Source organism: Bombina bombina, chromosome 1 (assembly GCF_027579735.1).
Source record: "Bombina bombina isolate aBomBom1 chromosome 1, aBomBom1.pri, whole genome shotgun sequence".
NCBI classification, from domain to species: Eukaryota; Metazoa; Chordata; class Amphibia; order Anura; family Bombinatoridae; genus Bombina; species Bombina bombina.
Genome location: NC_069499.1, coordinates 1,458,415,537 through 1,458,432,633, shown reverse-complemented (window position 1 = coordinate 1,458,432,633; position 17,097 = coordinate 1,458,415,537). Strand labels below are relative to the sequence as shown.

At 41.3% G+C, this 17,097-nt stretch overlaps 1 protein-coding gene across 1 annotated transcript in view; it reads left to right on the top strand.

Moving 5' to 3' along the window:
* USP36 (ubiquitin specific peptidase 36) overlaps positions 1–17,097 on the top strand; it is a 195,389-nt gene that overhangs the window by 22,958 nt on the left and 155,334 nt on the right. Inside the window, exon 2 of the mRNA XM_053706269.1 lies at positions 10,855–11,113. Coding sequence (XP_053562244.1) covers positions 10,864–11,113 — 250 coding nt within the window. The 5' untranslated portion in view covers positions 10,855–10,863. The remainder of the gene's footprint in view (positions 1–10,854; positions 11,114–17,097) is intronic.

Genomic DNA, 17,097 nt, shown 5'->3' with positions numbered 1-17,097 from the left:
CACAGGGTTTGTGGACTCAGGAGGAGACTCTCCTCCTAATAAATATTCTAGAACTGAGAGCGATATTCAACGCGCTTCAGACGTGGCCTCAGCTGGCGTCGGCCAGATTTGTAAGATTTCAGTCGGACAATATCACGACTGTAGCATATATCAATCATCAGGGGGGAACAAAGAGTTCTCTAGCGATGATAGAGGTTACCAAAATTATTCGATGGGCAGAGACTCACTCTTGCCATCTATCAGCAATCTATATCCCAGGAGTGGAGAACTGGGAAGCGGATTTTCTAAGTCGCCAGACTTTTCATCCGGGGGAGTGGGAACTCCATCTGGAGGTGTTTGCACAATTGATTCAGCAATGGGGCACACCAGAATTGGATCTGATGGCGTCTCGTCAGAATGTCAAACTTCCTCGTTACAGGGTCCAGGTCAAGGGATCCTCTGGCAGTACCCTGGTCGTTCAACCTGGCTTATGTGTTTCCACCATTTCCTCTTCTTCCTCGTTTGATTGCCAGAATCAAACAGGAGAGAGCTTCGTGATTTTGATAGCACCTGCGTGGCCACGCAGGACTTGGTATGCAGACCTGGTGGACATGTCATCTCTTCCACCATGGACTCTGCCACTGAGACAGGACCTTCTGATTCAAGGTCCATTCCAGCATCCAAATCTAGTTTCTCTGTGACTGACTGCTTGGAGATTGAACGCTTGATCTTATCCAAGCGGGGGTTCTCTGAGTCGGTCATAGATACCTTGATTCAGGCTCGAAAGCCTGTCACCAGGAAAATTTATCATAAGATATGGCGTAAATATCTTTATTGGTGCGAATCCAAAGGCTACTCATGGAGTAAGATCAGGATTCCTAGGATTTTGTCCTTTCTCCAAGATGGATTGGAGAAGGGGCTATCAGCTAGTTCCTTAAAGGGACAGATATCTGCTTTATCAATTCTACTGCACAAACGTCTGTCAGATGTTCCAGACGTTCAGTCGTTCTGTCAGGCTTTAGTTAGAATCAAGCCTGTGTTTAAACCTGTTGCTTCGCCATGGAGTTTGAATTTGGTTCTTAAAGTTCTTCAAGGGGTTCCGTTTGAACCTATGCATTCCATAGATATTAAACTTCTATCTTGGAAAGTTCTGTTTTTCGTTGCTATCTCTTCGGCTCGAAGAGTTTCTGAACTATCTGCATTGCAATGCGACTCACCTTATCTTGTTTTCCATGCTGATAAGGTGGTTCTGCGTACCAAACCTGGATTCCTTCCTAAGGTTGTTACTAATAAGAATATTAATCAGGAAATTGTTGTTCCTTCTCTGTGTCCTAATCCTTCCTCTAAGAAGGAGCGTCTGTTGCACAACTTGGACGTGGTTCGTGCTTTAAAGTTTTACTTGCAAGCGACCAAAGATTTTCGTCAAACGTCTTCTTTGTTTGCTCTCTTTTCTGGGAAACGTAGAGGTCAAAAAGCTACGGCTACCTCTCTTGCCTTTTGGCTAAAAAGCATCACCAGTTTGGCATACGAGACTGCTGGACAGCAACCTCCTGAAAGAATTACAGCTCACTCTACTAGAGCGGTGGCTTCCACATGGGCTTTTAAAAATTATGCTTCTGTTGAACAGATTTGTAAGGCTACGACTTGGTCTTCGCTTCATACCTTTTCCAAATTTTACAAATTTGATACCTTTGCTTTTTCGGAGGCTGTTTTTGGGAGAAAAGTTCTTCAAGCAGTGGTGCCTTCTGTTTAACCATCTGTCTTGTCCCTCCCGTTCATCCGTGTCCTGTAGCTTTGGTATTGTATCCCACAAGTAAAGGATGAAACCGTGGACTCTTCTTACCTTTATAAAAGAAAAGTAATTTTATGCTTACCTGATAAATTGATTTATTCTATGGTAAGACAAGCCCACGGCCCGCCCTGTCATTTTAAGACAGATTATATATTTTTGATTTAAACTGTCATCTCTACACCTTGTAGTTTCTCCTTTCTCTTCCTGTACCTTCGGTCGAATGACTGGGGGGTGGAGGTAAGGGAGGAGCTATATAGACAGCTCTGCTGTGGTGCTCTTTGCCACTTCCTGTAGGGAAGAATAATATCCCACAAGTAAAGGATGAATCCGTGGACTCGTCTTACCATAGAAGAAATCAATTTATCGGGTAAGCATAAATTTAGTTTTTTACCTCTGTGATCACCTTGTATCTAAGCCTCTGTTGATTGCCCCCTTATTTCAGTTCTTTTGACAGACTTGCATTTTAGCCAATCAGTGCCCTCTCATCAGTAACTCCACGGGCATGAGCACAATGTTATCTATATGGCACACATGAACTAATGCCCTTGCTCACACACAGGAACAAACACACTCTTGCTCACAAACACACGGGAACAAGTTCACACTTGCCCACACACAAACAGGGGGAACAAACTCACACTTTTGCTCACATACACACATTAGGGTTCCCTAATAAGCCCCTGGGTAAATAACAAGAAAACAAGAAATAGAGGGGAGCGCCAATACAGGCTGAGGTATAGGTAAAAAAATATATTTCTCTTGTTAAGTGTAGTCAGTCCACGGGTCATCCATTACTTATGGGATTATATCTCTTCCCCAACAGGAAGTTGCAAGAGGATCACCCAAGCAGAGCTGCTATATAGCTCCTCCCCTCACATGTCATATCCAGTCATTCTCTTGCAACCTAACTAAAGATAGGTCGTTGTGAGAGGGCTGTGGTGTTTTAAACTTAGTTTATTTCTTCAATCAAAAGTTTGTTATTTTAAACGGCACCGGAGTGTGCTGTTTGTTCTCAGGCAGCATTAGAAGAAGAATCTGCCTGCGTTTTTCTATGATCTTAGCAGACGTAACTAAGATCCACTGGCTGTTCTCATACATTCTGAGGAGTGAGGTAACTTCAGAACAGGGGAATAGCATGCAGGGCACCCCTGCAAGGAGGTATGTGCAGTAAATTATTTTTCTAAGGAATGGAATTGACTGAGAAAATACTGCTAATACCGATGTAATGTAAGTTCAGCCTTAAATGCAGTGGTAGCGACTGGTATCAGGCTGATGAGTGCGTGTACACTGAAGTATTTTTCTAGGGAATGGAATTTTACTCAGAAAATACTGTTAATACTGAAGTAATGTATGAGCCTTCACTGCAGTAAAAGCGACTGGTAGCAGGCTTATTAATAACACTTCATAGCTTTTAAAATATATTTTCAAAACGTTTACTAGCATGTTAATCGTTTTTTTGGTGAGGTACTTGGTGATAAAACTTATTGGGCATGATTTTTACCACATGGCTATCTTTTTTTATGCATAGAAACAGTTTACTGAGCTTCCCCACTGTTGTAATATGAGTGGGAGGGGCCTATTTTAGCACTTTTTTGCGCAGTAAAAATTCAGTCACAGTCTTCCTATTTCATCCTCCATGATCCAGGACGTCTCTACAGAGCTCAGGGGTCTTCAAAGTTCGTTTTGAGGGAGGTAATCAGTCACAGCAGACCTGTGACAGTGTGTTTGACTGTGATAAAAACTTTAATTAATATAATTGTTATCCGTTTTTGGGTATTAAGGGGTTAATCATCCTTTTGCTGGTAGGTGCAATCCTCTGCTAACTTTATACACTTACTGTGAAAATTTGGTTGCTATAACTATTTTGGTTCATTGTTATTTCAACTGTGACAGCTTTTTGTGCTTCTTAAAGGCGCAGCAGCGTTTTTTATATTGCTTGTAAATTTATTTGAACGTATTTTCCAAGCATGCTAGTCTCATTGCTAGTTTGTTTAAACATGTCTGACACAGATGAATCTGTTTGTTCACTATGTTTAAAGGCCAATGTGGAGCCCAATAGAAATTTGTGTACTCAATGTATTGATGTCACTTTAAATAAAAGTCAAACTTTGCATGTAAAGAAATTATCACCAGACAACGAGGGGGAAGTTATGCCGACTAACTCTCTTCACGTGTCAGTACCTTCGTCTCCCGCTCAGGAGGTGCGTGATATTGTGGCGCCAAGTACATCAGGGAGGCCCATACAAATCACTTTGCAAGACATGGCTACTGTTATGACAGAAGTATTATCTAAATTGCCAGAATTAAGAGGTAAACGCGATCACTCTGGGGTAAGGACAGAGCGCGCTGATAATGGGAGAGCCATGTCCGATACTGCGTCACAATTTGCAGAACATGAGGACGGAGAGCTTCATTCTGTGGGTGACGGATCTGATCCAGGCAGACTGGATTCAGAGATTTCTAATTTTAAATTTAAGCTTGAGAACCTCCGCGTATTGCTAGGGGAGGTATTAGCGGCTCTGAATGATTGTAACACGGTTGCAATTCCAGAGAAATTATGTAGGCTGGATAAATACTTTGCGGTACCGGTGTGTACTGACGTTTTTCCTATACCTAAGAGGCTTCCAGAAATTATTAGCAAGGAGTGGGATAGACCCGGTGTGCCTTTTTCACCCCCTCCTATATTTAGGAAAATGTTTCCAATAGACGCCACCACACGGGACTTATGGCAGGCGGTCCCTAAGGTGGAGGGAGCAGTTTCTACTTGGGCTAAGCGTACCACTATCCCGGTGGAGGATAGCTGTGCCTTTTCAGATCCAATGGATAAAAAAATTAGAAGGTTACCTTAAGAAAATGTTTGTTCAACAAGGTTTTATCTTACAGCCCCTTGCATGCATTGCGCCTGTCACTGCTGCGGCGGCATTCTGGTTTGCGTCTCTGGAAGAGGCCATTCGCACAGCTCCATTGGATGAAATTATGAACAAGCTTAAAGCACTTAAGCTAGCTAACTCATTTGTTTCTGATGCCATCGTACATTTAACCAAACTTACGGCTAAGAACTCTGGATTCGCCATCCAAGCGCGCAGAGCGCTGTGGCTTAAATCCTGGTCAGCTGATGTGACTTCTAAATCTAAATTGCTTAATATTCCTTTCAAAGGGCAGACCTTATTCGGGCCCGGCTTGAAAGAAATTATCGCTGACATTACCGGAGGTAAGGGCCATGCTCTGCCTCAAGACAGGGCCAAATCAAAGGCTAAAGAGTCTAATTTTCGTGCCTTTCGTAACCTCAAGGCAGGAGCAGCATCAACTTCCTCCGCTCCAAAACAGGAAGGAGCTGTTGCTCGCTACAGACAGGGCTGGAAAGCTAACCAGTCCTGGAACAAGGGCAAGCAGGCCAGAAAACCTGCTGCTGCCCCTAAGACAGCATGAAGTGAGGGCCCCCTATCCGGAAACGGATCTAGTGGGGGGCAGACTTTCTCTCTTTGCCCAGGCTTGGGCAAGAGATGTCCAGGATCCCTGGGCGTTGGAGATCATATCTCAGGGATATCTTCTGGACTTCAAAGCTTCTCCTCCACAAGGGAGATTTCATCTTTCAAGGTTATCAGCAAACCAAATAAAGAAAGAGGCGTTTCTACGCTGTGTACAAGACCTCTTACTAATGGGGGTGATCCACCCAGTTCCGCGGACGGAACACGGGAAAGGATTCTATTCAAATCTATTTGTACATGACCACAGTGGACTTAAAGGATGCCTACCTTCACATACCGATTCACAAGGATCATTACCGGTATCTAAGATTTGCCTTCCTAGACAGGCATTACCAGTTTGTAGCTCTTCCTTTCGGGTTAGCTACGGCCCCAAGAATCTTTACAAAGGTTCTGGGCTCACTTCTGGCGGTACTAAGACCGCGAGGCATAGCGGTGGCTCCGTACCTAGACGACATTCTGATACAAGCGTCAAGTTTCCAAACTGCCAAGTCTCATACAGAGATAGTTCTGGCATTTCTGAGGTCGCATGGGTGGAAGGTGAACGTGGAAAAGAGTTCTCTATTGCCACTTACAAGGGTTCCTTTCCTAGGGACTCTTATAGATTCTGTAGAGATGAAAATTTACCTGACTGAGGCCAGGTTATCAAAACTTCTAAATGCTTGCCGTGCCCTTCATTCCATTCCACACCTGTCAGTGGCTCAGTGCATGGAGGTAATCGGCTTAATGGTAGCGGCAATGGACATAGTACCATTTGCGCGCCTGCATCTCAGACCGCTGCAATTGTGCATGCTAAGTCAGTGGAATGGGGATTACTCAGATTTGTCCCCTCTGCTAAATCTGGATCAAGAGACCAGAGATTCTCTTCTATGGTGGCTTTCTCGGCCACATCTGTCCAAAGGGATGTCCTTCCGCAGGCCAGATTGGACGATTGTAACAACAGACGCCAGCCTTCTAGGTTGGGGCGCAGTCTGGAATTCCCTGAAGGCTCAGGGATCATGGACTCAGGAGGAGAGACTCCTCCCAATAAACATTCTAGAGTTAAGAGCAATATTCAATGCTCTTCTAGCTTGTCCTCAGTTAGCAACTCTGAGGTTCATCAGATTTCAGTCGGACAACATCACGACTGTGGCTTACATCATTCATCAAGGGGGAACCAGGAGTTCCCTAGCGATGTTGGAAGTCTCAAAGATAATTCGCTGGGCAGAGTCTCACTCTTGCCACCTGTCAGCGATCCACATCCCAGGCGTGGAGAACTGGGAGGCGAATTTTCTAAGTCGCCAGACTTTTCATCCGGGGGAGTGGGAACTTCATCCGGTGGTCTTCGCCCAACTAATTCATCGTTGGGGCAAACCGGGTCTGGATCTCATGGCGTCTCGCCAGAACGCCAAGCTTCCTTGTTACGGATCCAGGTCTAGGGACCCGGGAGCGGTGCTGATAGATGCTCTGACAGCACATTGGGTCTTCAACATGGCTTATGTGTTTCCACCATTTCCGATACTTCCTCGATTGATTGCCAGGATCAAACAGGAGAGAGCATCAGTGATTCTGATAGCGCCTGCGTGGCCACGCAGGACCTGGTATGCAGATCTAGTGGACATGTCGTCCTGTCCACCATGGTCTCTGCCTCTGAGGCAGGACCTTCTAATTCAGGGTCCTTTCAACCATCCAAATCTAATTTCTCTGAGGCTGACTGCATGGAGATTGAACGCTTGATTCTATCAAAGCGTGGTTTCTCGGAGTCGGTTATTGATACCTTAATACAGGCTAGGAAACCTGTTACCAGAAAAATTTACCATAAAATATGGCGTAAATATTTATATTGGTGCGAATCCAAGAGTTACTCATGGAGTAAGGTTAGGATTCCTAGGATATTGTCTTTTCTACAAGAGGGTTTAGAAAAGGGTTTATCTGCTAGTTCGTTAAAGGGACAGATTTCGGCTCTGTCTATTCTTCTGCACAAACGTCTGGCAGAAGTTCCAGACGTTCAGGCTTTTTGTCAAGCTTTGGCTAGGATTAAGCCTGTGTTTAAGACTGTTGCTCCGCCGTGGAGCTTAAACTTAGTTCTTAACGTTCTGCAAGGCGTTCCGTTTGAACCCCTTCATTCCGTTGATATCAAGCTGTTATCTTGGAAAGTTCTGTTTTTGATGGCTATTTCCTCGGCTCGTAGAGTCTCTGAGTTATCTGCCTTACATTGTGATTCTCCTTATCTGATTTTTCATTCAGACAAGGTAGTTCTGCGTACTAAACCTGGGTTTTTACCTAAGGTAGTCTCTAACAGGAATATCAATCAAGAGATTGTTGTTCCATCATTGTGTCCTAATCCTTCTTCAAAGAAGGAACGACTTTTGCATAATCTGGACGTAGTCCGTGCCCTGAAGTTCTATTTGCAGGCAACTAAAGATTTTCGTCAAACTTCTTCCCTGTTTGTCGTTTACTCTGGACAGAGGAGAGGTCAAAAGGCTTTGGCTACCTCTCTCTCTTTTTGGCTTCGTAGCATAATACGTTTAGCCTATGAGACTGCTGGACAGCAGCCTCCTGAAAGGATTACAGCTCATTCTACTAGAGCTGTGGCTTCCACCTGGGCCTTTAAAAATGAGGCCTCTGTTGAACAGATTTGCAAGGCTGCAACTTGGTCTTCACTTCACACCTTTTCAAAATTTTACAAATTTGACACTTTTGCTTCTTCGGAGGCTGTTTTTGGGAGAAAGGTTCTACAGGCAGTGATTCCTTCCGTGTAAAGTTCCTGCCTTGTCCCTCCCGTCATCCGTGTACTTTTAGCTTTGGTATTGGTATCCCATAAGTAATGGATGATCCGTGGACTGACTACACTTAACAAGAGAAAATATAATTTATGCTTACCTGATAAATTCATTTCTCTTGTAGTGTAGTCAGTCCACGGCCCGCCCTGTCTTTTATGGCAGATCTAAATTTTAATTAAACTCCAGTCACCACTGCACCCTATAGTTTCTCCTTTCTCGTCTTGTTTCGGTCGAATGACTGGATATGACATGTGAGGGGAGGAGCTATATAGCAGCTCTGCTTGGGTGATCCTCTTGCAACTTCCTGTTGGGGAAGAGATATAATCCCATAAGTAATGGATGACCCGTGGACTGACTACACTACAAGAGAAATGAATTTATCTGGTAAGCATAAATTATATTATTAAATATAAAAACAATTAAATTCGGCTATATATGATATGATAAAATGAAATAGGGTATGGTGAAATAGAAAATGATAAAAAGTATCTATTAATACAATATACAAAACAAAAATGGCAAAATACATATATTCAATACCATGGATCCATGTAACAAACATAAAATGTATACAAAATGATTACAGAGAAATAAAACTGATATCAGAGCATAAAAATCTAATAAAAACAAAGAACACTGTAGGGCTACTGTGAATAAATAAGATTGGCCTGGGGACCAAAGAGCTCCAAATATAGTTCAAATTCTATACAGATCAAATAGTGTCCATCCAGTTGGTGCTGAGTTAATATCAAAAGTCAGTAGTGAAAAACAGGAAAGAGAGCTGTGGGATGTGGCAAAACGTATTGAAAAAATGTTATAAAAATGTTGTAAAAAATTTTGAAAACGTAAAAAAGTGTACTCGTGGAAAATTGGTTCACATTTTATTTCGTTTCATATTTTCGTTTCACATTTTTTGGTTGACATTTTCCACGAGTACACTTTTTTACAACTTTTTCAACATTTTTTACAACATTTTTTCAACATTTTTATAACATTTTTTCAACACGTTTTGCCACATCCCACAGCTCTCTTTCATGTTTTTCACTACTGACTTTGGATATTAAAGGGACATAATACTCATATGCTAAATCACTTGAAACTGATGCAGTATAACTGTAAAAAGCTAACAGGAAAATATCACCTGAGCATCTCTATGTAATAAAGGAAGATATTTTACCTCACTATCTCCTCAGCTCAGCAGAGTAAGTTCTGTGTAAAAAGTTATACTCAGCTGCTCCCAGCTGCAGGTAAAAAAATTAAAAAAATGAAGAAATGAACAGCAGCCAATCAGCATCAGCAGTGCTGAGGTCATGAACTCTTACTGTGATCTCATGAGATTTGACTTAACTCTCATGAGATTTCATAGTAAGCTTCCTTTACCCGATTGGTGAAATAATATGAGAGTGCACGAAGCTCATCCTTTCAGTTGTCCCAGGACAGACATACTAATATGCTGCTTAGAAATCCTTTACAATGGGAGATGGCTACTGAGGAAATTTTGAGGTAAAATATCTTTCTTTTTTACATAGAGATGTTCAGGTGATAATTTCTAATCAGCTTTTTACAGCTATGCTGCATCACTTTCAAGTGTTTAAACATTTGGGTATTATGGCCCTTTAACTCAGCACCATCTGGATGGACACTATTTGATCTGTATAGAATTTGAACTATATTTGGAGCTCTTTGGTCCCCAGGCCAATCTCATTTATTCACTGTAGCCCTACAGTGGTGTTCTTTGTTTTTATTAGATTTTTATGCTCTGATATCAGTTTTATTTCTCTGTGATCATTTTGTATACATTTTATGTTTGTTACATGGATCCATGGTATTGAATACAGGTGGCCCTCGTTTTACAACGGTTCAATTTACACCGTTTCAGAATAACAACCTTTTTTTCCAGTCATGTGACTGCTATTGAAAAGCATTGAGAAGCAGTGCATTTATTAAAATAGCCAGTAGGTGGAGCTGTCCGCTTGTGTTGCAGGAAAGACAAGCAAGCTGAAATTAATCAGTTTAAGCTATCGAGCAGATTTCAAAGGAACAAAATCTTCCTGTCTATAAATCAGTCCAGATTGGAATGCATAGAAAGAACTGTTTGCAGAAAAATGCAAGTGAAGTCTGTGTTGTGTGATTATTTTATTAGGTTTATAGTGCTGTTTAGCAAATGTTTTTGTTCATTTAACTTAGTTTAATTATATATTCTGTGTTGTGTGATTATTTTATTAGGTTTATAATGCTGTCTAGCATTTAAAGTCTTCATTTCAAAGCTTTAAAAATAATGTATTAGGTGTTACTTGTGACAATTTTGAGAGGGGCCTGGAACCCATCTCCCTCACTTCCCATTGACTTACATTATAAACTGGGTTTCAATTTACAATGGTTTCGATTTACAACCATTCCTTCTGGAACCTAACCCCGGCGTAAACTGAGGGCTACCTGTATACCTGTATATGTATTTTGCCATTTTTGTTTTGTATATTGTATTAGAAAACGATAAAAAGTATCTATTTTATTTCACCATACCCTATTTCATTTTATCATATCATATATAGCCGAATTTAATTGTTTTTATATTTAATATATATATTTTTTTACCTATACCTCAGCCTGTATTGGCGCTCCCCTCTATTTCTTGTTTTCTGTTTATAGGGTTAAATCAGTACTCCATATGTGCTACATACAACAAAGGCTTCAAATACTGTGTGGGTGTTACTGCAAAGAGGAATGACATCGTTGGTTGTTAGTTTCAATTTAGTGCTGAATGTTTATTATTATTTTTAATGGATTTATTTATATATTTTGCTGCATGCTTACATAATGTTTCTCTCTTCCTCAGTAATGCATCATGCCAATCGTGGAAAAGTTGAAGGATGCCCTGAAGCCAAGCAGGAAGGACACGGAGGACAATGATTTGGGGAAACTGCTAGCTTCCTCTGCTAAGAAGATTCTTCTTCAAAAGATAGAGTTTGAACCTGCAAGCAAAAATTTCTACTACCAGCTGGAGACCCTAAAAAGCAAATATGTATTACTGACTCCAAGGTGCCCAACTGGTACCCCTCAAAGGACCTTGGAAGGTGCACCGATATGTAGGCAGAGTATGTAGGATACTAGAAACATTTTTACCCAGTTGGGCTATTGCTATTCTAAGTGATTTTCTGTTTAAAGGGGCATTAAATACTAAATACTTTATATAATTATTTATTTAAATATGCAGAAGTGTATAAATGTGTGTGTATATATGTGTACATTTTATATATATATATATATATATATATATATATATATATATATATATATATATATATATATATATATATATTATAGTTTTATATTGAAAAAGTCTAAAGTTTTAGTGTCTATAAAGCCATGGGTGCCGCCATATTTTATTTAGTTTCATTCTCAAATCAGGGATATTTATTAATAAATCACTAGTGTGTCCAACCAATGACTGTGTGGATTATACCAGTATTAACCCTTTCCGGTCCTATTAATTTTCACTTAGTTCGCCAGCAGACCTTAATTAATTTTAGGGGGAAAACCCCCCCACATACTTTCTTTCCTATGGCAGGGAGAGTCCACAACGTCATTCCAATTACTAGTGGGATATTCAACTCCTGGCCAGCAGGAGGAGGCAAAGAGCATTCTAGCAAAGCTGTTAAGTGTAACTTCCATTACCCATAATCCCCAGTCATTCTCTTTGCCTCTGTCAATGGAGGATGTGTGAAGTTGGTGTCTGAAGATATTTAATCCTTTTATGGGTACTTTTCCCTGCAAGCAAGGATTGGGGTCTTGCTGTGTCCATGTCAATCTCTTTATTAAAAGTAGTGGTGGCTTTTAGCAGTTAAAAGGAGGCGAGGTAGTCTTTGCTTTACTTTTAACATTTTGCTACCCCTTTGCAGAAAGTCAGAGTTGGTTACTCTGTTCTTTCTTTTACTACAGGTCCATGACAGGGAGCGAAGTGCCTGTCACACCTATGTAGCAGCATCTGTCCTGCAGCTGTATCTAAGGTAAGTGCATTTACCTTCTATTTATTGAAGGACAGCAGCACTTAAGAGGTTAATCCTCATACGGATACAAATTGGGACATAGATATCCTTTTTAATTAAGGATACTTATTCTGGACAGATTATAACAAATGGGACATAGATATCCTTATAAGTTAAGGATACTTTCTTTGGAGGATATGACATTGTATGGGTTAAATGTGAGACATTATTTGGCTAGGGGACTCGTAACTTTATTGTGATCAATTGAAGAGTGATGCATTAGCCTGCAGGATACTTTAATAGTGTATTCATGTGTCTGACATATTTAGAGGATACAGTTAGAGAGGCTTAATTAATATAAAACGGTCAAACTGTGAGCAGTTTACTTTTTGACGCTCTTTCAGGTGGCACAGTTAGTTTTTCAACCTGCTCACGTGACGCCCGCACTTCCGGTATATCAGAGCAGAGCTTAGTGAGCTTGCATTGCGTTGAGGTGTATCGCATTGCAGGGCTCTGTCGGATGTTCGTTTTTGTCATATTTCTCATCAACTGATCTTTTTCTGTGCTAAAGGAGAAGATCCTTGCAGGAAAGGCTTTGTTTCCTCTGACTAGTGGGGTGTCAATCCTGTCCAGTAGGAGCTTCAGGCTATCTGAAAGATTGCTTGAAGGATCTTTTTATTACTCTCTAAATTTCTAATAAAATTTAAAGTCTTTTTTTCTTTTACAATATTAACAGCTGCATTCTGTAAAATGGATTCAGAGTTAGATCAGTCAATGTCTGTTTATAAATGCTTACTATGGTTAGAGGCTCAAATTGTTTTGCAAATGCAATTTTGTTCCTCATGCTTATCTAAAACTTTAAAATTTAAAGGCAAATTACTCCCTTCTGAGCCAAATGTCTCTCAGGATAATGCTCTGCGTGACATGCCTCAGCTTTCTCTTCAAACGTCCCAAGCCTTAATGGTTTCCCATAATGTGCCTTCTGTGTCCTCTCAACCTCCTAGGGGTGTTTATTAACCTGGGGATTTTGCCGCTCAGATTACTTCTGCAGTATCGGCGGCTTTGTTAGCTTTCCCTTCTTTGGGGTAAGCGGAAGAGAAAATCTAAACATTTGTCCGCTAGTAAGGCTTCTGACCCCACTAAATCTGTGCTGGTCAACCTTTCTCAATTGTCTGATGAGGAGAATCCTTCAGTAGCTTCTGAAGGGGAAATTTCAGACTGACACTTTGGCGGTGAAATCTTCAGAATCTGAAGAGGTTAATTTTAGATTTAAGCTAACATCTTCGGTTTATCCTGAAGGTGGTTCTAGCTACTTTGGACGACTCTGAACCTTCGGTTGCTGCCAACCCTAAGATGTCTTCTAAATTGGATAGAGTTTATGATTCTCCTTCTGATGATGTTTTTTCCAGTTCCTATATCTGAAATTATAGCGCAGGAATGGGATAAAAACAATAAAATTGAGAGATGCACCACTGAGGCAGAACAAAAACTAGGAAAACTTCCATGCTTGTCCACAAGGCCTGTGCCACTCAGTGTGCTGTCTCTTTTTGCACACTATGCCTTTTCACAGAGAAAAAATATCCTGTAGCATATCAGTCTGATCCTGCCCAATGACAGTCCAGTGCCGAAATACCAGGCAATTCTTATCTGAACAAGATAAGACGACAAACCCCAGTAAAATGGGATAAGCCAGGTGTTCCTTTTTCCCCTTCCCCTGTTTTAAAAAATGTTTCCTGTTGTTGACTCTATTCGAGACTGATGGCGCACCGTACATAAAGTAGAAGGAGCTATTTCTGCTCTAGCTAAAAGAACTACCATTACTATAGAGGATAGTTGTTCTTTTAAGGATCCAATGGATAAAAAGCTGGAGGCTTATTTAAAAGAGATGTACATCAATCAGGGTTTATAATTGCAACCTGCGGCGAGTATTGGCACAGTTGCGGGGGCAGCATCTTATTGGTGCAATGCCCTGTCTGATCTTATTTCAGAAGAAACTGCGGTAGAGGAGATCCAAGATAGGATCAAAGCTCTTAAACTGGCCAATGCCTTTGTTTGGGCCCGGTCTGGCGGAGATCATTTCAGAGATTACGTGTGGAAAGGGATCTTTTCTACCTCAGGATAAGAAGAATAGACCTAAGGGTCACAGACTTCTAATTTTCATTCCTTTCTGTCATGTTCTGTCTCAGGGTATTTTGTGAGTGCCTCATTGTCTGGAACAGATGCTTTAAAAGATTAGTAGAATCCATATAGATTGAAAAGATAACAGATTTATTTAAATAACAAAATACTTTGAGCATATACTTGCAGGGTATTTTAAATATGTACTATGGTATGTTATGTCCACATACACCAGGAGTGGAAAGGAACAAACAAGTAAGCAGAGATGCAGATTCAAAAGGTAAAGTCTTTCTCCTGAATATGGTTGAAGTGCAGGAATTGCACAAGGCAGGAAACAAACTTGTAAACTGTATAGCAGAATCAAAGGTAAAGTATTCCTCCTGCTGAAAGCTGAAGTGCAGGATTGCACAAGGCAGGAAACACACTTGTAAACTGTGTAGCAAATTCGAAAGATGAAGTCTTCCTCCAAATAGGTACTGAAGTACAGGAAACAGGTTCTGGCTTGTGACAAAACAGAAACAATGTGAAGACAATGTGCAGCCTAACAGCTAGCCTTAATTAAATAGGGAGGTTTTGCACAGGATTGGCTTTAAGTAAATCCAAAATTGAGAGCACCTGTGTTTTGCTCAGGTGTAATTACAAGTTAGACAAATTCTCGTTTGGAAGAACTTTTAAGTTGCATGCTATTGCATTTTAAATCCCCAAACTGCTAGAACTGGCTGTGGCTCGACACACAAGCAAACAGGAGTAGCAAACACAGATCCATGGGTTCAAATCCCCGCACAGCCCTGCCGAGCAGAATGCCTCCTAGGCCTTTTTCTTTTTAGTCTGAAGGCTTGGTTCGTGACACTTTCGCAACTGTAAAGGACAGAAGTCGTCGTCCTCTTCTTCCAGACCAATCCAGGTACACTTGGAAGACCAGCCAGCCCTGGAACAAGGCAAAACAAAGCAAAGCCTTCAGCATGAAGGGTCCGCCCGGATCCGATTTTGGATCAGGTGAGGATCAGACTTTCTCTTTTCAAACTGGCTTGGATACGCGATGTCCCAGATCCATGGGCTGTGGACATAGTATTCCAGGGTTACAAAATAGGATTCAAGTCTTGCCCTCCAAGGGGCAGATTTCTCCTGTCAAGCCTATCCTCAAACCAGGTAAAGAGGGAGGCCTTCTTAAATTGCGTAAAGGACCTATCCTCCCTGGAAGTTATTGTACCTGTTCCTCTAGAAGAACAGGGTCTAGGATTCTATTCAAATCTTTTTGTAGTTCCCACAAAGTAGGGAACTTTTCGTCCTATCCTAGTTCTAAATAAATTCCTCAAGGTTCCGTCCTTCAAGATGGAAGCTATTTGTTCCATTATTCCATTGGTTCAGGAAGGTCAGTTCATGGCGGACATAGACCTGAAGGACGCCGGGATCATTACCAGTTTCTAAGGTTTGCCTTTCTGAACAACCATTTCCAGTTTATTGCACTTCAGTTTGGTCTTGACACAGCTCTCAGAATATTTACAAAGGTTCTGGGAGCTCTATTGGCAGTGATCAGATCCAAGGAAATTGCGGTGGCGCCTTATCTAGATGACATCTTGGTTCAGGCGTCATATTTTCAAGTAGGAAAAATCTCATACAGATGTTGTCTTTTCTACGTTCCCACGGGTGGAAGGTGAATCTGGAAAAAAGTTCTCTAGTTCCAACTACAAGAGTGATTTTCCTAGGGACAATCATAGATTCTCTGTCAATGAAGATTTTCCTGACGGACGTCAGAGAATCCAAACTTCTTGCTTATTGCCTTTCCCTCCAGTCTGCTTTTCATCCATCTGTGGCTCTATGCCTGGAGGTGATTGGTCTGATGGTGACTTCCATGGACATCATTCCTTTTGCTCGGTTCCATCTGCGACCACTGCAGCTTTGCATGCTCCGTCAATGGAAGGGAGACCATTCAGATTTATCGCATTTATCGTGGTGGATTTCTCAGGAAAATCGGTCTCGGGGCACTTGTTTCCTGAGACCTTCATGGGCAGTCTTCTGCCCTGTTTGTTGTTTTCTCTGGAAAATATAAGATTTAGAAGGCCACTTCTACTTCTCTTTCTCTCTGGTTAAGAAGTGTGATTAGTTTTGCTTATGAGACTGGTGGACAGCAACCTCCTGAGAGAATTACGGCTCATTCCACTAGGGCTGTCTCCTCTTCTTGGGCTTTTAAAAATGAAACTTCTGTGGAACAGATTTGCAAGGTGGCAACATGATCCTCTTTGCATACTTTTTCCAAATTCTAAAATTTGATACTTTTTGCTTCGGCTGAGGCTTCTTTTGGGAGAAAGGTTCTTCAAGCGGTGGTGCCTTTTGTTTAGGTCCTCCTGCCTTGTTCTCCCTCCCTATTTATTCTGTGTCCTCTAGCTTGGGTATTGGTTCCCACTTGTAATTGGTATGACGTTGCTTATGGGAAAAAAAACAAACTAAATTTATGCTTGCCTGATAAATTTCTTTCTTTCCGTGCATGGAGAGTCCACGACCCTGACCTCCTTTTTTATTTTTAATTATTATTCGGCAGTTTTTTTGAGTAAACCTCAGGCACCTCTATACCCTTATGTTAATTCTTTTTCCATTTTCCTTTGGCTGAATGACTGGGGATTATGGGTAAGGAAAGTTACACTTAACAGCTTTGCTGGGGTGCTATTTGCCTCCTCCTGCTGGCCAGGAGTTGAATATCCCATTAGTAATGGGAATGATGTCTTGGACTCTCCATGCCCGGAAAGAAATTTATCAGGAAAGCATAAATGTTGTTGTTTGGTTTATTTTCTTATAAACCTATTTTCTTAGATAAGTTCTGATAGAACACTGCACATGGCACAAACACACACAGAACATCTCATAGTGATGTGAGCTCCCCCAACACTCACAGCATCCATAGTGATGTTATATATATGTATAGGGTGCTGTGTGTCCAGTGGGGGATCACATCTGTAAAGGGTGATGTGTGTGCAGAA